The following is a 21546-nucleotide window of genomic DNA, read 5'->3' on the forward strand; positions in this document are numbered from 1 at the left end:
CTGCTGCAGCAATTCGGCAGCGGGTCCTTCAGTCCCTCTCTTCCTCTTCAGCAGCACACTTTGGTGGCAGCTCAATTGCTCCACTTCTTTTTTTCTCTCTTTACTGCTGCTTGCGGTGGCAAAAAAGCTGGAGCCGGCCCTGTTTCTTGCAGAGTTAATACATTTTACATCTGTAAGAAAATCAATATTTTTACACACCACTTTTCAAGATTAAATTATCATTTAAGTTTTTCAATAACTTTGCTCCTGGGGACATTCTATGCCAAAAAAATGAAAAATTCTGCACATAGTGTTTTAAAATTCTGCAATTTTTATTTGTCAAAGTAACACTACATAATCACACCAGTTTCAATTATTTTGGTAATTTAATTCAAAATACCTGTCAGCAAGTATGTCTGTAACGTTATAGAGACACAAATTCCCCCCAGGAGTAGAGAGTTAAAGAAACCCCTAAGACAATCCAGTTTGTTTCTCTGCCCCCTTCCTCCCNGTGAGAGATAGATACACACATATACAGCTCCGTAGTTTGTCCCCCCCCCACCCCCGCCCCCCCCCCCCAGCCCAGCTGCAGGGCCCCTCCTTGCCCAGATACTCAACCCCCACCCACTCAGGGATCCAGAGGGAGAGAGAGAGCCTGATGCTTGGTCCCAGGCTTGCACAGAGTTTCCTGCGTGCCACCCTCTCCTTCCCTCAGGGCATACTGGGAGCTGCAGCTGCTAGGAACCCTCTAGCACTGCAGCCCATTTCTGTGGGGGAAAGATTCTGTGCACTCAATCTTAATTTCTGCAAAATTCTGCATTGCCCATTGGCACAGAATTCCCCCAGGAGTAACAACTTGCATTATAAATTATTTCTCTTTTCTATGTTAGCTGAAAGAACAGTGCTAGAAAAGGATCTCCTTTGGATCAGACATCTTGGCCTTCAAGAGATCAAATTGATTATCCCCACAACTGAGTAAATGTGACTTTTTGGTGTCGACACAGGCTATCTACTCTAGGTCCCCCACTGTTACTAATGCCATTAAACCATGATAGGAAATTTTTCAAAAACATTCTTAGTATGGACAGTGGCCTTGGATCTAGATCATGCTGCCCCTCATATGTATTGTTTTGTCTCATTACTTCATTGGGTTTAACTTGTGAGTCCCTAATTTTAAAAAACGGATCCTGTACCTGCCTCACTGTTCAGGCCTTAAATTTGGCTTTGATTAGGACCTGTTGACTATTCATGTAATGCATAATCTCCAGAGTCCAAAGTTATTTTCAGATCCATTGTTACATTGGGAAGTGAAGGTGTTTTAAAAACACAACTAACTTTTTGAAGGTAATAGCTGGTTGGGTACATTTATCTGCATGGTGTGTATCTGTGCATAATGATTTGTTTTGTCACTGCTGTGTTTGGAAAAACTCTTCAGTGGAACCTTGAGATTAGTTACAATAATTTAAGTAAAATATGGAACACAAGCTTTATAAAAGTGGCACTGAGTGTTTATCCTATTGATTTTATGTTCACTGAGGCCCCTGAACTTCTGTTCCCTGATATATCTTTTTATATTAAAAAATAATGGGTCAATCGTCACTACCTTAATGTCCAGTGTTTAGCTGGAATACATGTAAAAGTGTTTTCAAAATCCATAAATTCTTGCCTTTATCTAGAACTAGTGATCTTTACATTGGGTGGCAGCGAATTTTAAATAGTCATCTTTTTCTCATGTTATACTTCTTTTTTTTTCTCCTTTTGCTGCTGGATTTTTTTTTGGCCTTACAGCTCTTGTTCAATATGTGTAACTTTCTATTAAATTCTGACATTAATGTGTCATAAATTTTTCTTAATTGCTGAATTCTCTTTATTAGCCAAGGAAAGATCTCCATTTTCTGATGGAAACTAATCACGAATACAAGGGATTTCTCGGTTGCTTCCCTGACATTATAGGAGCTCACAAGGTAACTTTTTTGGGGGGGTGAGGGTGGGGGAAGGGTGGGAGAGGAGTTCACAGGATATATGAACTTGGGGGCATAGTGAGGAGTAAAAGGGAGGGGTGTGCATGTGTAAAATCAATACTTTGCCTGTCCTGCACTCAGATATTCAATTTGCCCATATGTCAGTATTGCTGGAAACCTGTATGAAGATTGCAATGGAATCGTTGCACATGAGAAATTCTCAGAGGAGGAGGGGATTTTTTTTTAAAGGCCTTTTTTAAAACTACTGTTTTTTAGCAATAATATTCATGAAATGTCTAGCTTTTCATCAGGATTTATTCAACCTTAAAAGTAGTTTATAGTGGTGGAGGCTAATAATATCCTTTACCTTTATACAACTTATGAAGCTAATGTGATCATCAGATAAACGAATAGACCAATATTGATACAGAAAAAAATTACAGTATGTAAAATTGTATGAGCACCCAAAAAGGGCTCATTCTAAGCAGCTGACTTGCCAGGCACACCTTTAATTCTCCCACAGATAAAGCACAAATGACTAAATATTCCTACTAAAAGATATTTTGCTAAACCCTGTTTATAATTGGATATCAGTGGTACAATTATATTAATATATGTAACAAATAGGTTTTCTAGTTTTGAATGTTTGCATACATTTCAGAAAAACTGAATATTTGTTTTTATCACAACATTTTTTTAAAAACTTCCTGCCATTTAAATTTGCAATTGAGAGAACGCTTTCTCATTTTATATAGGACAAGCTACAAGCAAAACTGAATTTGACAACTTAATGTGTCTTGATATACTATGTTGTTTAACTTTTCAGAACAATTTGAGGAATCTACCAGAACAGTTGTGTGACACCCCAAGCCCCAAAATCCAAACACCCCACAATTTTTTAAAGCACATAAAATATTTTTAAAATCTGAACTCTGAAAAATGGCTTTAGGTAAATTTTGTTGGTTAAAGCCTAAAGTAAGAACCCTCACTAACAGAGAGCCTTTTCTCAAAGGATATTCTTTCATGCCAGCTGAATATTTATTTAGTGTGAAGAGAGTGCTTTTGAAACCAATTCTCTGTACGTTTATTTTTTGCATTAAGTTTAGTTCTATGAAACTCAGCCTCTGTTCTTCCTAGGTCAAAGGCTACATAAACGTCATTAGGTCACTGATAGTAAATGGCTCCTTTTGGGAATTAAATTATCTTAAAGCAGTTTACATTGCACAAATCTTGGACGAATAGGTCTTAGAAGCATTTGGAAGCTGAAAGTGTTTAGATATGTTACATCTAGAACTCCATTATGTTTTGGAAGCTTGGCCTGTTGTCCTCTCTTATAAATATGTATGTAAACTTTTGTGTATCAAACCCTGTTTCAGTGTGCTTGTAATCAGTGCTCATGTCTTCTGCCATTTCCCTCCTACTGGCATAATCAAAAGATATCTAAAATTAAACACATTTTTGGGGAAAATATTGGAAGGCAAAATCAGATTTTGTACACATGCTATAGGTCTGTGTCTAGTTGTTGTTTTAAGCCAGTGGTTCTCAAACTTTTATAAGGGTGACCCCTTTCACATAGCAAGCCTCTAAATGCGACACCCCTCCCCCCTATAAATTAAAAACACTTTTTAAAATATATTTAATACCATTATAAATGGTGGAGGCAAAGCAGGATTTGGGTGGAGGTTGATAGCTTGCGACCCCCCATGTAATAACGTTGTGACTGCTTGAGAAGTCCTGACCACCAGTTTGAGAACCCCTGTTTTAAGCTAATATGATAACCTTTAATTGATTGCTGTTTTAATCATCCTGCATTTTGGTCTTAACAGGGAGCAATAGAAAAAGTGAAGGAAAGCGATAAATTAGTTGCAACCAGTAAAATAACACCACAGGATAAGCAGAACATGGTGAAGCGTGTAAGCACCATGGCTTATGCATTACAAGGTAAAACAAACTTGAAGTTCAGTGACAATGTTACAGACTTTGAAAGACTAGTTAAGAGGAAAATTTTAAAGGGAAATTCTGTGCTGCACTAGGAATAAGAATATCTAGCTCTTATGTAGCGCTTTTCATCCATAGATCTCAGAGCTTTACAAATTAGGTCAGTATCCTCCTATTTTACATATGGGTAAACTGAGACACAAAGGGACAGTGACTTGCCCAACATCATCAGCAGGTCAGTGGCAGAGCTAGGAGTAGGATCCAGGCCTCCTGAGTTTGTCTAGGGCTCTAGCCACTAGGCAATGTTGCCTTCCTAGGTTTGAGAGTAGAATTTTCTTCTAGGTAATGTCACCAACTGCATTTGCTGTTGAGAATTGGAGTCTGATAAAAAGAAAATGGTATTTTACTTAGTACCAAAATACTTGTTTTTTACAGACAAAGTTTTAGAGTTGGTGCAACTACATTTTAGTTTCAAAGAGGAGGAGTAGCTGGAGTCCTTTATGGGAGAGAGCTGTACTCAGAAAACTTTCCACCCCAAATAAAATCGTTTGGGTTTATTTAATGATATTCTACTTCTGTAACTGAATATGGAATCAGAAAGTGACTTGATGTGACCATTTTAATTTAAAAAAATTAATTTGTGAACCTGGACGTGTTGACTCTTGATTAGAGGTTAGAACCAAATTCTGTCTCAATTACTGACTTCTCTTTTTTCCCCTCAGATTCAAGCAATTCCTTTATAATCCCTAAATGTTAGTATCATGGTCCTAATTGGCATATTACAGGAACTGCTATAAACCTCTTTTGCTGGTCTTACACACAAGCTATTTTTTATATTTGTTCAGCAAAAGAGATTAGTATTTTCTAAGACAATAAATATGTTTTTTAGGTTTGCTTGTGACCATACTGTTCCTTTCTTCAGAAATGTGGCTATTTTTGCCCATAATTATTTCTGGTTTTTATTAGCCTTAAAAAATGCTGTTTCATTGCAGCAGACTAAGGGATTTTGAAAACATTTAACTGTGTGTCGGGGGGGAGGGGGGAGGCATTTATCGTTTGAAGGAGATACATTACGGCCATGCAGGGCCTGTTCAAGGATGTTTTGCGCCCTAGGTGAAACTTCCACCTTGTGCCCTCCCCCTCTTTCTGCCGCCCCTCCCGCCCCGCGGCAGCCCCCTCCCCCTCCGGGGAGCCGTGTGCCAGCTACCCACCCCAGCTCACCTCTGCTCCACCTGCTCCCCGAGCCCTGCAGCAGCTCCCCTCCCCGGCCTGGGGAGCCGTGCAGCAGCTGTCCACCCTAGCTCACCCCTACTCCATCTCCTCCCCGAGCACACCTTCACTGCTTCACTTCTCCCACCTCCCAGGCTTGCGACGCCAATCAGCTTAGGCACCGCGAGCCTGGGAGGCGGGAGAAGTGAAGCAGCGACAGCGTGCTCGGGGAGGAGGCGAAGCAGGGGTGAGCTGGGGCGGGGAGTTCCCCTGCGTGCCGCTCCCCTCCCCTTACTTGCTGCAGGTGGCCCTCCCCGCACCCACCCTGCCCCAGCTCCCTCGACCTAAATGCCGGTGGCAACCGGGGCGGCCAAATATCCTGCCACTGCGGTTGCCGCCAAAGAAAATGCCCCCCCGCCTCCCAAATCCTAGTGCCCTAGGCGACCTTCTGGGTCGCCTAATAGGTTGCACCAGCCCTGCGGCCATGATTCAGGCAAGCATTTAAGTATGGGCCTAACATTAAACGTTTGCGCAAGCGCTTTCCTGAATCAGGATATAAAACCAATGAAGGCCATTATTTCTTTCTTGAGGGTAGATCTTATCTGCTAGGTATTGATTGTGTTCTATATAACTACTTCCATACCTAGTCACAAGCCAAACTTCTAAATTCTGTGATTCTATCAGAACTTGCAAGTTAAATAGGCAGGCTGGGTCAGTATTTGAATGAGAGACCAAGATGTGCAATTCAAGTTGTTGAGGACTCAGTAAGTGATGGTCTTTGCTCAGAGTCAATACTGAACCAATGTCTCAATACAGTATTGGGTGACTGCTGCTGACAAGTGCCATCTTTGCGCTAATTAATAAAAATTACTGCTTTTCACTTTTTATAAGAATGTGGATGTTAACCCCAATGTCCTTGCCAAATTCCTGTTTAGGTAATCCCATTTTGCCTACAGTTTTGAGACTGGATACATATTTCATTTAGTAAACTCTGTTGCTGTGTACTATTCCTTAACTGTTTGAAACCAAAGGTGGCTGCATTTCAGTGACTGAGGAATCCCTGTTATGTGACTTAATTTGTTTGTAAAGTAACGTAAGCTCTGTGGAGAAAAGACAATATAAAAGTGCAAAGTAGTAGTATTCCCAAAGTAATTGCACTGACTGGGTTTGGTATTGAATTTGGTAAAACGAAACAAAACAAAAAAAAAACACGACTGCACTCCTAGTTAACACAGTAACTAATCAAAACTAATGAAACTGCTCTTGTTGATGAGCATTCTTCTAAGTTAATTTGTATCCTGTGTTTTGATTACAGCGGAGATGAATCATTTCCACAGTAACCGGATTTATGACTACAATAACGTGATCCGCCTGTACCTGGAACAGCAGGCACAGTTTTATGAAACGGTAAGCGGCAGCGTTTCTAGTGCATGCTGTGAGGCCACTTACTTTATCTGTCAGAAATGCTAGCTGTGTATTAATCATTCTGTATGTGCACATCTCTTTGAAAGCAGTTGCTTGAAAGGCAATTTTTACATTTAGTTTAACAAAAAAGTACAGGAACAAAGGATGAACTGAAAGAACATTTTCTGTAAAGACTTCCAAAAACAAAACTTTGCAGCACATGGAACTTCATGTATATTATATTACACTCAGATTAACTTCTTTAAAATAACATTATTAAAGCTGCTGAGTCAAGCGTCAGAAGTTAGGAAATACTTATGCTCAATTAATGAACAGCTCTTTGATATTTTTACTCCTGGGGAAATTCTGTGCAACTGCAACACAGCAGAAAAATGCTCCCCCTGCAGAATCCCTTTGCTTCCTTGCAGGAAATGATTTCTGTGGGGAAGCAAAGAGAAACTGCACCAGTGCTTGCTTACTCCTCTCAGCAGCTCAGATGGGTCTGTTCAAGCAGCTGGGGGGAGAGGTAAATCACTGGGGGGGTGGGGAAGTTTGGTGATGCCCTGGCCACCCAGGGATGTTAGTCCCAGCTGGGAGGGTGGGAGGAGGGGGAGTTGCGCCTCCCCCTTCCCTGCATGGAGCAATCAGAGCTGGGTCAGATCAAGCCCCAGAAACTTCCCCTGGCTGCTGGAAGCTTTGCACTGTGTGGTGCCTGGGGGCGGCGGGGGGGTGTGGGGGTGTGAGGCTCAGGGGAAGGATGCTGGGGGAGGGAGCAGCTCCCTATACAGTGACCCCTCCCCCCACTTGTGCACCCAGAAACAGCCCCCCTCAGCTCCCTCCATATCAGGAGCCCCCTGCACCCAGAACTTCCCCACCAAGCCCACAAAGTCCCCACCCCACTGAGCCTCAGCCCTCCAGACCCCTGCCCTACTGAGCCCCAATTAGCTGCACCCTAAACCCCCACCCCACTAAGCCCATCCCCCCGCACTGAGCCCTAATCACCTTCACCTCACCCCCTTGCAGAGTCTCATTCTCCCTGCACCCAGAACCCCGCACTGAGCCTGTGTACCAAGATTACCTCTGTACCCAGACCCCCCTTTCCTCCACTGAGCTGCCCACACCCCGATTATATCACACTGAACCTTAGTATTCTTGAGGGAATTCTGCACTGCAAAAATTTTAAAATTTAAATTCTGCAAAGCTCTGCGTATTTTATTTGTCAAAATAACAATATAATCACACCATTTTCAGTTTTGTTGGTAATTTATTTCAAAATATTTGTCAGCAAATAATTGAAAATGGTGTGATTATATTGTTATTTTGACAAATATACAGAATTATTTTTAGAATTGTAAAATACTGTGTGCAGAATATTATTTAATTTTTTGGTGCAGAATTCCCTCAGGAATAAATTTTGTTTTCTCCTCATTGTTCAGTATGGGGCCACATGCCTTATTTACTGCACGCTCTTCAAACCCTGCTGTGAAAACAGACTTATTACTTGCCTCATTGACCTTTCTATGGTGCTCAGCTGAAGTCATTGGGAGCTATGCTTTCAATGTATAAAGGGCTATATAATGCTAACTACTCTGAAAAATCAAGTCCAAGGCATCTCAAATAGAGTACCTAAAATTAGTGGCTACTTTTTATCTTCATCTCTGTCTCATCTTTCTGTCTGTAAATGGAAATAATATCCCTCTCACTTATCAAACAGAGACATTGTGAAAATAGATTAATTAGTGCTTGACTAGTGTGGAGTAAATAAGGCCTAGAAACATACACTGACCAACAAGGAAAAAACCAAAATATTGAATAGTTACTCATTCAGTGAGCACCATCACCATCCATCCAGTGCACTGAATGAGGCAGTCTTGTGGAAAAACTAGTATGTGATCATGTAATCAAAGACTGTACAATGATGCATATGCACAAAAGGTCTTGTTAAGTTTGCATAGGCAACCTTAATTCTGGCTTTTCCTAACTTTTGAGTGCTTCACTTAGCAAACTTGATGGTTTCTTTAATGTAGTAGTCTTTGTGCATCATTTATTAGGGTTTTTCTAAATGCAAACTGATAAAACAGAAATTTCATCATGTGGCATCAGTAGAATAGTAGCCTTTTATATTCACAGCATAGACTGTTGCCACTTGAACTAATGGAGTAGCTAATAGCAATAATAAATTTGTCATTTTCTCTGGGAACCAGCACTAAAAGATGATGAGAGAGACACTTTGCCAGTAGATTTCATGGATATTTGCCGACAGCAGAAAATGGTTAGACTCAAGAAACCTGGGTTTCTCTTCAGGCTTTGAAAGGGAGTGTGTTTTAGTGGGAACACACTTCTGCCTGTTCTACACCTCTGGCTCCTTGTCCCAGTCTCCATTCTTCAGGCGTCTTGTTCCAGGCCCATTTTCCCAGTCTGCTTGTCCTAGTCCCAGTCTCCATGCCCAGACAGTCCCCAGTTCCTTTCTCCTGCCCCAATTCCCTCATCCAATCTTTGCCCTCACCCTCTCCCAGCTCCCAGTCCCACTCAGTCTCCTGCCCAGGCTCCTCGTCAAATCTGTTTTCTCCCTACTGTCCATTTCCCTCACTTGAGTCTCTTTCTCCAGCCACTCCCAGCTGCACCCCATCTGCTTGTCAAATCTCTCTTCCTTTTCCTCTGCCCCTCCTCTGCCTATTGGTTTACAGTCTCAATCTCCCCTATCTCCTAATCTGATTTTAGAGACCACTCCCCCACCCACTGCCAACTGGTTCCTGGCTTTGCCCCTCATGATTTCCACAGCATCTCCCAGTCTCTTCCCATCCCCCAGTCAGAGTTTTTCTCCTCCCCTCCAGCCCAGTTTTCCCAGACTTTTTGTCCTAAACTATTACTGTCCTACTTTCCCTCCCCATAGTTCAGCTTTTGTCCCCTCTGTATTCGTATTGGACCACTTCCTCCTCCATGGTGTCTGGGTGCCAGCAGGAGCATCATTGGAAGCACAGGAGACAGGCTCCCTGCTCTGTTCTGGTGTCTGGGCCAGAGCAGCTATTGCAGGTTTTGCCCTGATGGCTGGAGCATGCTCAGTTGTCCTGTGAGGATGGTTCATGCAGAGTCCGGGGGCACCAGGAGATAGGAGGGGGTTGAACATACTCCTTGAGGACTGAATCTTCAGAGAGTTTAGCTGTTAAACTTTTACATGTCTAATGGGCATGTATGAACTGCAACTTTTTTCAAAGTTTGATCAAATTTGATTGGATTTTCCTGGTGACAGCAAAAGGCTCATTCCTGATACAAAAGACCAAATGCTGCCTAATTTTAAGTCTGTGCTCCGAAGTATGAGCTCTTAAAAAAATGATTACTAGAATTTTTTTAACATGTGCATAACAATGTATTTTTACGAAGGCTCATTCTCAGAAATCGCTAAACTATTTTCACTGAAATTTTCACAAAGATTCAGCCTGAGACAGAAACGCAGCCTGGAAAATTTCAGACCAAATGGTTAAAGTTTGGCATACAACTGAAAAACAGGGTCTTATAGTGCTGGGCAACTTTAAGAGGTAGTGCTACCAGAATATAATAGAAAAGACAAGAAAACAATTTAATGTTCCGAAAAAGAAATCAAAGTTGAAAGCATAAAGTGAACAAAACAGAAATTTATGGTGTATGCACAAAAAGGACAATATAAGTAAGGATCCTAATGAACTTAACCAGAACCGCAAGATAAAGCACCAGAATCACTCGTTGAGTTCTGTTGGCAGAACTTTGGCTGTGGGTGCTAAGAATTGGAAAGTTTTCTGACAAATACGGGCATAAATGCATATTTACTGTAATCTCTGCTCTACAAGAGTACCCAGAGCTGGTCAGTGTTTCTTTACAAAGTGGATGGAGCTGGCCTAGCCAAGAGATGTATTGAATCAGCCTCTGCCAGACCAGATTTTACAGCTGTCTCTTGACAGAATCACACAGAGAAGGGTGGTGATAATGACCCCTATCTGCCAGCAAGGTGACTTCACACATTCTGGTGCAGCTGCCCAGCAGGCTCAGGGGTATGTGCAATTAGCATTACCCCTGCTCTCTCCAAGGTGAATGTGGCCAAAACTGCAAATTAAGCCCCTTCCCTCCTCCCCCTTACACTGCCAGGCTGGTGTAAAATAGCTTTAGCGTAAATGAGAATTGGGTCCTATGGCAAGTGGCCAGCCCAACTCTTAATACTATGACTAACACAAGAGAAAATGCAGTAATAGTATGTTCTTGAGTAAAATAGTAACTGGCAGCTAAGTGACCCCCTTTAGAAACACCTAACAGATTAAAATTATTGTCCAGACATTACGGTTGCATGTGTCTGGAAAAACCACCCAGTGCGAATGACAGATCACATCTAGCCATTTTGTTAAATCCAAGCATACATGGGTTTATGCATACGTCCCCCTTTTTGATATTAGTTCAAGAATTCTCATCCACCAAATACTAATGTAAATTGCATCCACATTTGCTGGCAGGAGCTCAAGACCTTCTTAGCTTAAGGAGTTACGCTTTAACGCAGGCCTGCACAACATATGGCCTGTGGAGGCTCACTGTGTGGCCCACGGCCAGGATTCAAAAGACTCTGGGCTGCCCGCAGCGGTGGGGAGCCCAGAGCCCTTTAAATCTCAGTCGCGGTCGGGAATCAAAGGGCTCTGGGCTGCCTGCAGAGATTTTTGGCCGCGGCCGGGATTTAAAGGGCTCAGGGCTCCCCGCTGCCACGGGCAGCCCCAAGCCCTTTGAATCCTGGCTGCAGGTCCAGCGGGTGGGCTGGGGCTGGGATTTAAAGGGCTTGGGCTCCCTTCAGCAGCAGGAGCTCTGGGCCCTTTAAATCCCTGCCTGAGCCCCGCAAAGTTCTGGGTTCCCCCAGCCACCGGAGCCCTGGGCCCTTTAATTTGCCCCTGAGGGCTCCCAGCCACCTCTTCAGCTGGGAGCCCCTGGTTGATTTAAAATTAAGTATCACCTCCCCACCCCCAACCTTCCTTTTTGATCCACAGCTGTTTTGGTGGGGTGGCGCTGGGGAAGGAGGGTGTGTTTCTGCAGGGCTGGGTGGTGCTGGGGCAGGGTGTTTCTGCGGGGCCGGGAGGTCCTGGGGGAGGGTGTTTCCACGGTGCCGGGGGGGGGTTCGGCCCTCAGCTGTTTTCTTTGGAGTAATGGGGCCCTCGTCGCTTTACGGGTTGTGCACACCTGCTTTAATGGGTGAAATGATTTTTTTTTTTTTTTTTTAATTTAAACAAAGTTGCATCGCTGCCTTAGCAAACGACAATTGTCCAAATACTGAAGAAAGAATGCACTGTTATGGTTTGGAGCAGACAGTCTCCACCTCCCTTTCAGAACCCAGCCACAGGGCCCTCCCCAGCCCAGGGCTCAGCTGTGCCCCTCACCCCACCCCAGATACCCATCCCCCTCCCTCCCAGAGCCCAGCCATGTCCCCCTCACCCTACATACCCATCCCGCTACCACCCAGGGATCCAGAAGAGGAAACAGCCTGCTTCTGGATCCTGTGCTTGTGTGGAGTTTCCTGCACACCACTGTCTCCTTCCCTCAGGGCATGTTGGGAACTGCAGTTGCCAGGAACCCTCCAGCCCCTCCCTGCTCCTCCCCGCAGTGTCTTCTATGCGTGAGTTGGGCTCTGCTGGGTCCAGAAGCCCCTAGTGGCGGCCAGCAGCGCTGCAGTCAATTTCTGTGGGAGAAAGGAAATTATGTGCAAAAAACATTAATTTCTGCAAAATTCTGCATTGCACAGTGGCGTCTGATTTCCCCCAGGAGTAATATTTACTCTCTTCCTTCAGAATTCAAACTGATAGGATGAGTCCCCCTACACCTCTCTTCATGGGTGTGTGTAGGGGGAGGCAATCAACAAAGTCTTTGTTCTTTGAGGTTTCACAATAGCTGATTTGGTTGCAGTGGGCCACCTTGGTGGGCAGGACCAACACCTTCTGTTTCTATATTGCCGTTTGATGACTTACACAATTACAGAGCATTACAATGCAAACACTTATATAACCTTATAACATCTGTACTGCATGTTATAAGATTATGAAATGATTGTAGGATGCTGCATGTATTAAAGTATAAACACTAAATGGGGGGAGGGATAGCTCAGTGATTTGAGCATTGGTCTGCTAAACCCAGAGTTGTGAGTTCAATCCTTGAGGGGGCCACTTAGGGATCTGAGGCAAAAATTTGTCGGGGATTGGTCCTGCTTTGAGCAGGGAGATGGACTCAAAGCCCTCCTGAGGACCCTTCCAACCCTGATATTCTATGATTCCATTCTTATAAATCTAATACATATTTTAACACTAACACACCGGTGAGCAAGACTGGTTTCTGGCTTTGCATTTGTCATTTCAGTGAGGCCTACAGGCATTGGCATGAGCTGGAACCTGGTCTGCCAGCGTCACACCCATCAAAATGAAAATTCTCTCTAATTTAAATTTTAAAAATAAGTGTGTGCAAATCAGTGCAAGTGACAGTCAGTGTCTCAAAGTACATCTGAGGCCAAGGCATAGATCCAAATATCTGTAAACAGGAAGTGGTAGGAGTCTCATCTCCCCACAAATCAACAGTGAGGGATAGTATGTTGGGATATTGTATGTGGAATAAGTTTATGATTTTAGCCCATACAAAGGACTTAAGAAAACACTAGCACCACAGTATAGAGTTGGATTTTAGGGGATTTCCAGAAAAGTTCTTTCCTGGTTGTCCGTGTGTGTTTTGCCTTCTACACCGGAAAGGAAAATGACATGCCAACAACATGGGAAAGTAGAAGAAAGGAAATACTACTACTTTACTTTGGTTCCCAGTAGCTGTATAACTTTAAGTAGCTGAAGGAGAGTTATACTATGCTTAGTCTCCACTAGCCTTTTTTCCTTAGTCTCAGACTCCTAGACCTTCTTCAGACTTGCATATTGGTACGTGGTTTCAAAATGATGTAATTTACATTTTGAGGAGCCAGAAGATGTGGCGGCTTAAAGTATAAGTAAGCTTACTCTAATTTACGCACTCTTAACTCCCTTTTCTTGCCACTCTTTCTCCACTTCTTTCAGTTCCTCAGTGTGTTACTGGTACCTTGAGTGGGTTTTATTTGGTGTAACATACACCTTGGGGGGAGTGTCATGAGAAGTTGTAAGTTTTGAACTGACACTCCTATGCTCAGTTGCCCCTCTGAATTTGTACCAGAATATTTGTGGTTAAAGCCACTTAAGAGTCTAAAAAATTAATTTTAGTTCTAAAAGAATCTTGAGAGGGGAACTAAACAGCTTAAAGGATTGGTAATGGAATATGAAACCTTTTGCCCCTGAGTGAGCAGAAATGGTTGTTGCTATTGGGTGGATCTTCAGTCTAATGAATGGTCTCACTGCAGTTGCTACTGGACATGTCACAAAAAGCATCACATCAATTTGCACTAATTGGCAACTATGGGGTCTCTGCAGAAAAGCACCGAATGGGCCTTAAGAATTACCAAACCTCTTGCCACTGAAGTGTCCCTCCAGGTCAGGGCTGAGGCACATCAGTACAACAGTGTAGGAACCTTGCGCTGGCACTACCCATATTGGGTGTGTGTTCTGTCAATAACTAGAGGTATGGGGATCTGTCAATCCAATATCTTTCATGAACACTAAATACACAGAATCATTAATTGGGGTAGGAAAGCACTGCATCTGCTAATACTGTTTTCCTGAGCTGAACGTTTAATATTCAAGGAATGAATCAACTGACATTTTCTTGGCAGAGAGCTCTAAGATGAGCAGGAAAGCTATGTAATTTAAATATGTAAAGTAGTCATGCTATTCCTGTATTCTATTTGTTTGGTTTGTTCCAGATTGCACAAAAGCTGAGGCAGGCACTTGGCCGCTTTCCAGTGATGTAGAAATAAACTGGGATGGATAATGAAGAACAACTCCGAAGTGCTTTTCTGATGTGGGGGCAATGCGACTAAAAAGTTTGTTAGTCTTTGTCATCCAAGAAACCAAAAAACACCACACCAAAAGGAAAAAAATCTGAATTGCAAAAAAGTTAAAATAATTTAAGATGTTTACTTTTATCCGCCTTAGTCTTTGCCATCCAGAAAAAAAAAAATCTGAATTGCAAAAAGAGTGACAATAATTTGATGTTTACTACTTCTGCCTAAATGCACCAGTTATTTAGGTATATATTTATGTTGAACACTCTCCCTCCATATCTATCTTTTAAACAAAAGCTGTCTCTTGCTGGAAAGTGCTTTCAGTTGTAGGGATTGAAATTGTCAAACTATTCTGCGTTGCCATGGCTTACAAACAGATTCATGGTTTTGTCATAAATTCTTCCAGTTTACTCTTAACTAGTGTCAGATGACGAGGTATTTTTTCATTTAAAAAAAGTGAATAAGCCAGAAAAAGATGGTTTTTATATTTTTTTTATTTTCCTTATATACCATTCAGCCTTTTGTTGGAATTCTTTTCAGCAGTTATATAAAGTTTGTGTATGTTTCAGTTGCACACTCAAGATAAACTCTTAATTGTTTTGTTTGGTGACCATTTTGCTCTATATGGTTGTGCTTTCCAACCTGTACTTCCAGCACACAGTTTCCATAACATGCTGGCTGGCAAATTGTTCACTTTTTTCCATAATTACTTAATATTCCGTTCTTGTGGAACAAAGCTTTAGAGCTTGTGTGTGTGTTGGGCTCTCCCTCCCTTCCTGGCCATGCACTGTGCAAAGAAGAGACATTAACCAAGGAAAGAGCCATTCCAGGAATCTGGAAAAATATTCTTTCACACCAGCAGTCTGACCACATTAAATTATGCAGCCATGGGCTACCTCTAATAGGGTTCTCAGTGCTGTGTCCTGGCCATCATCCTCCCATTTCCCCTAAAGAAGTCAGAGTATCTGCAGAGATGACACTTCCAGTCACTTTTGACCCCAAGTGACAGGAGTTCCCAGATTACTACGCAACTCAGGTTTTCACATAGTAGCGCAATGTGCTACTGGCTCCCATTTAGCTTTAAAAAAAAAAAAAAAAAATCCACAGCCACTAAAAAAAGGTGTGTGAGGGGGAGGTGTGGACTTTCTAGTGCAAACTGAAGTGTGACCTCTGAGGTGTTGAATAAAATCCAGATAAGTTATTAAAATATTATAGTTGTAAATGAGGTATGGTGTTCACAGCACATGAATGGCACAGTTATTGTCTTTCTTAGTGAAGTGCCACTAAACGACTAGACTTTAGGCAAACTTATATATAGTTACCATCCAGTATTTCACTTAATGCCACAAGCAAGCCAGGATGCCAAACTGCAGCTTTTGCTAAAAATCTTCCCTCAAATATAAACAACTTAAGGAATAATTTATTTTACCCACAAAGCCATGTTAAGTGACGGGTACATTCTGTTGGTTCTATTGTTGCCTTACTCTGTTTGTATTACTGTCATTTTTGTGAAATATTTTTACAATAAAAGAAAAATCTGGATCTGTCTGAACGACATGAAGCAAACAAATCACTAAGCCTGAGTCCAGATGCTCTTTAGTGGCATGGGTTTTGTTCATATTTTATAAAAACTTTGTTTTCCCTCAATTTAGTTTTCTTCCAAATTCCATAGAGCCATTTCAATATATGTACAAATTGTAAAGAATGTGTATAAATGTTTTACACCAAATGTAAGATCTTTCCTGCATGTAGAAGCAACTTATAAAATAAATTGTTACGTGTACAGTAAATTCTGAAAGCACCTTTTCAAAGAAACATTTTTCCAGCCTTTGTATATTTTGCAGTGATGAAAGTTCTTTGTATCTGGTTCTTAGCTGGGAGGATGTCTTTTTACCAAGCTTTGAGCTGACCCTGATGCACTAAGTTGCAGGTTTTGAATCTTTTACTGGATGTGGTTTGGGAATCTCAGCATAAGGTGTGCATTTTCAGTGTGGGCAAGCTCTGTCTGTAGCACCCATATCAGACATATAAAACTTTTTAAAACAAACAGATTTGGTTGTTTGTTTTAGAAAATAACTTCTGTAGATTAATATATTTATGTATACCCATAAAACTATATGTTTTCTTGAGAAGATCATACAGCTTCTTAATTTGAAGATGTAATGTGAGGTGCAAATGTGTCCTACATTGCTTTGCTTCATCAGGTTATGCAACCTAGCCAGCAGAGGAATGAAAAAGCATCTTCACTTCCATAAAGAATGTAGGAGAGAAGGCAAATACTGTACTGCTCAATTCTGCTGCCTGTGAGTTAAAAAACAACCAAGAAGTACCTTGGTATTGCTAGAGAAAGGTGAGTCCATGAGAAGAAAGTAGTCTATGGAATAAAAATGTTGGTAGGTTCTTGGCTTAATTAGTTAGAGGAAGTGAGAGGATCATTCTGTTAGCAGCAGGATTTGGAGAGCACACCCATGCAAGACTTCCCTAGCTGTAACACTGACACTCACCACTCCCACCTAGCAATAAAATGAGAAGAGTACATTGCTGTGCAATCATTGCACATTTTATGTAGTAGGATGAGGCTGAATGATACCCACAAGTTCCAAAATGCCTTGGAAATTCATTTCTTGGCATATTGTTTTCCTATATTTAATAAATGTCCTATCAAACACTGACAGCTCCATGTGTGTCAAATTTTGAAGCCACTTTCTAAAACATTTAGCCCCTTTTAGGAGTTAGATTTAAGGCCAGGTTGGTTAACAAATGCTATCCTGTGCAGTGATAGACTACTCATTCTCCAATTACTATTATAGCAGAAACAAGAACATAAATGCACAAATGGTTCCTTGGAGAACAGTAGCTGCATAATTTTTATCTCCTTTAGAATTGTCATGTCATTGCAAAAAAAAATACTGTTGATGTGAACTTCTTCCCCACCTGTCATAGAGCAACCCAGTACTTAAGTAACCTATTAACAGTTTTAAGGGAAATAAGGACTGGGCAAGGATCACCTCCTCCATCATCAAAATGCAGTAATCCAGGAAGTAGAACATGCCAGTTGTTTAACAGTGCACAACAGCTGGATACAGGATGTGAAGAATTTCACCATAAGCAATTGAAGCTGCAGGGACTTAGTCCTAGACACCTTTTAAAACTATTGTTTTCCAGGGTAGACTCCACTGAGCCATGCAGACTCTTCAAGAGAGAGAAGGAAAAATTTTTGTGCTGCACAATGGCAAATGAAAGGGGCTAGGACTCTAGATTAGAAGAGCCTACCATAGTTACTAGAAGTGGAATATGGCTAGGACACCAAAAAGACCTTGGCTGCAAGTGCTATTCTTTGGTGAGGTGTAATACAGAGAACCCCCTAAATGCCATTCTAGGGGACTAGTTCAGCACTGACTCAGGCAAAGGTGTGCACTGCTGAATCATCACTGCTTTCTACAGCACCAAAGAATCATCTTGTGTGAGCACTGACCTCCGTGGGCAAGACCTGATAGTCACTTACTTTGCCCTGTTTCCATGTCTAGATGTACAAACCAAAAGAGATGGAAATGAACTACTTCCACAGTAACTAAGAATGTGTTTCTTATTTAGCAGGAGATGAACTTTACCCAGGAAGACAGTTATTGCTATTTCCTTTCTAGATGCTGATTATAAACATACTCTTAGCTCTGACAGAGAAAGCAGCATGACCATTTATGCAGCCATTCCAAAATGTAAACAAATCCCCAGATGAGTAAACTTCACAGTCACAAGAGAGACCATCTGCACTATCAAGGAACTGCTGTACTTGAAACTAAATGGCCAATACAAATAAAGGCTTTAGCTCTAACTCTATACTGCTGTAAATCAGGAGTAATCCCACTAAAGCTAATAAAGCTAAAGACAGTTGTAACCAGCTTATGACTTAGAAAGCTGGTGCTGAAAGCAAATGGGATGACAATTCATTGAGATGAAAAGGGGCTTTCGGGGAGGGTTGAGGTTGTGCATCCAGAAGACTGAAATAGTAGAAAGGCACTTTTTAGTCCCAGGTGACTGGCTGTCCATCCAAGTTCCTGTCTCATTTATGCTGCTGGGGTTGATGTTGCAATATGGAGTGTTAGAGTGCTACAGCTGTGCTAGATGAGGGTTTTTAACAATTTGTGACTAAAGACAGAACTGGGATTATGAAAAACATGCTGACATTCTGTGAAAACCTGGCAGGCCTTGCAGAGAGCAATCCAGAATTGGAGTTAGATCAGACTTTTCAAGTGGCAAGTGATTTGACCCTAAAGCACTCATTGCTGCCTCTGCTGCACGCACTTACTCACACAAAGTAGCATACTACTTTGCAAGGAAGTGTTATTCTCGCTGACTTCAGTGGTGCTACTTGTAGCATTAGGTGCTACTCAGTATAAGGAAGGGTAGCACAGTTGATGAGGGGTCAATTTTATCTGTAAAATGATGCCCAACACTTGTCCCCTGCCTCTTTGCCAGTCTCTTGCTGCAAGGCTATTTCTTTTAGCTAACCTCTCCCTCACTCTGCTTTTATTTAACTAGACATATGGGGGGGGGGGGGAGATGCTAAACTCTCACTGTTGGCTATTATCTTTGTCCACTGCCATTTTAATGCACCTCTCACACTGCTATCTAGGCAATATCTGCACTGTATTTTAAAACCAGCCGCATTTTTCGTGTTCTCTTCTCTGGCCTCTTCCTAGATTTACACTCTTCTCTTCTTCACCTCCCTCTGGTTTTCAGTCTCCTTTGGCTCATCATCCCATCCCCCTGGTCTTCCCCCCGCCCCCTTTGTTTTCTTCTCATGTTCTGGGAGTGATGCCAATACGGCTTTGAAACAGTCTATGATCCCAGCTTTATCTCTACCTCATGTGGAGCACCAACTGGGTGAGTGAAAGGTACCAAACAGTATTGGACCAGGAGACACCATTTCTCAAATGAGAGATGTAGCAGCTCAATGGAGTGAAGCCACAGGAATTAGAAAGAGTGAGGTTGCATGGAAACCGTCTGAAGACTGCAGAGGAAATTTTAAAAGCTAAAACACTGGGTTCTCCTAGTGTAGGGGTGGCCAATCTGTGTCTCCAGAGCCACATGCGGCTCCTTGTATAGGCACCGACTCCGGGGCTGAAGCCACAGGTTCCAACTTTCCAGTGTGCCAGGGAGTGCTCACTGCTCAACCCCTGGCTCTGCCACAGGCCCTTCCCCCACTCCACCCCTTCCTACCCCCTCCACTGAGCCTGTTGTGTCCTCATTTCTCCCCCCAGAGCCTCCTGCATGACATCAAACAGCTGATCAGTAGGTGTGGGGAGGGAGGCACTGATCAGGGGGCTGCTAGTGGGTGGGAGGTGCTGGGAACACAGTGGGGGAGCTGATGGCTGGGGCTACTGACATATTACTGTGGCTATTTGGCAGTGTACAGTGTTAAATTGTGGCTCCTTCTCAGGCTCAGATTGGCCACCCCTCTCCAAGTGCCATACACTGTGATATTGGAGCATTGCACTTTGATTAGATGGATTCAATTCTCAGAAGGGATTTGAGAATGAATGTACTCTGCATTCATGAAGAACTAAGACTTCTCCCCATCTTTTATTCTCTCACCCCCACTTCTTCCCCACAATGTTAAAGTACAAAGTGGCACCAAAAAACATGGCTTAGTCTAAGATATATATTTTTCAATAGGAGCTTTGATGTCAACAAGTGCTAGAGGGTGCTCACACTTCATGACAGAAGTCACTTATTTAGGCCTCTAAATATGGAATTAGAAACAACTTTAGGTTCTCATGTTTTGTCTTGGGCTTCTTTCCTGAACATAGTGAAACCAGGCTTGGGAGACCACTTAAGAGACTGACACACATCTGCTATTTCATTAGGGTGGCCCTTTATCAAAGTGGAGTAGGACTTTCTAAGCTCTGGCTGAACCACAAGTTACAGGGAATCAACAGGTACAGTTCTCTGGCCTGTGTTATGCAGGAGATCAGACTAGATGATCATAATGGCAACTTTTGGCTTTAAAAATCTATAAATCCAATAAATGTTCTCAGCATGCTTGGGGCTGCTTCTTCAGCTAAAGGTTGCTCAACAAGGGCTGTCTTTGGTACTGGTTTCTCTGTAATTAGTGAACATGTAATTTTATCAGTAAAATCTTGTCTGTATTAAATGGATTATAGTTATTCTAAATAAGGACAGGGAATACGCTGTAAATTAACTATCCTGAAACTGCTTCTGAAGACAGGATCTATCAGCCTCACCTTGCCACATGGAACTGATTTACCCTAGTTTTTGGGCCCTTTCAAGTGAATTATAATAAATCACCAGACCAGATGGTATTTGTTCCAAAGTTCTGAAAGGGCTAAAGGAAGAAGTCACTGAACTCCTACCAAAGATGCGCACAATTTATTATTTACACAGCTATGCTATACGAAGAGAGGAGGATCACCATCATTGCATCCATGTTTTAAAAAGACATGGAAGGTGACCATAGGAATTACAGATCAGTAAGTTTTGTCCCCCCAAAACCAGGATCAATACTTGTGAGACTCCTTAAAAGACAAAGTACCAAAATGTGTACAATATGTTCATACTAATATGGATTGTGCATGGGTCAATCATGCTTCTCTCTCATTCTGAATTCTTTGAAAAAGATTATTAAAAGAGAATTTATTTACACTTTCCAAGGGTTTTAAGTAACAACTTCCCTAACAAGAGGCTCAAGCAAACTTAGTAACTATGGTTTGAGTTCCACTCCATAGATTAAAAACTGTTTTATAAAGGAAAGGGATGGGACAGTCAATGGCCAATTTTCAGCACAGAAAAAGGTTACTAATAGTGCGTCAAGGATTGGCCACATAAGCAACAATACGACAGCTGAAATTAAATGCAGATTAATATTATCTATTTCATATTAAAAGGAGCAATTGAAGCTACTGTCGTAGCTTTCTACTCAGATTTGAACCTTAGCATTCATAACCTGAGAAGCTAGCATGAACCCCTCTAAGCTTAATTACCAGTTCAGATTTGATCTCGCTGCCACCATCCAAAAATTCCAGGGTTTTGGCTCCCTCTGGTCTCCCCAAACCCTTCCCTGGGGAACCCCAAGATTCAGAAGCCCTGAGTCTTACCACAAAGGGAAAAACCCACTTCCCTTCCCCCTCT

The 21546-nt window shown here is 42.2% G+C and overlaps 1 protein-coding gene across 1 annotated transcript in view; it reads left to right on the forward strand.

Moving 5' to 3' along the window:
- Positions 1-16212, forward strand: part of SNX9 (sorting nexin 9) — a 101821-nt gene extending 85609 nt beyond the window's left edge. Inside the window, exons 15-18 of the mRNA XM_032778349.2 lie at positions 1854-1943; positions 3767-3881; positions 6403-6494; positions 14317-16212. Of these exons, the coding sequence (XP_032634240.1) occupies positions 1854-1943; positions 3767-3881; positions 6403-6494; positions 14317-14364 (345 nt within the window). The 3' untranslated portion in view covers positions 14365-16212. The remainder of the gene's footprint in view (positions 1-1853; positions 1944-3766; positions 3882-6402; positions 6495-14316) is intronic.
- The last annotated feature ends 5334 nt before the right edge of the window (positions 16213-21546 follow it).

Source organism: Chelonoidis abingdonii, chromosome 3 (assembly GCF_003597395.2).
Source record: "Chelonoidis abingdonii isolate Lonesome George chromosome 3, CheloAbing_2.0, whole genome shotgun sequence".
NCBI classification, from domain to species: Eukaryota; Metazoa; Chordata; order Testudines; family Testudinidae; genus Chelonoidis; species Chelonoidis abingdonii.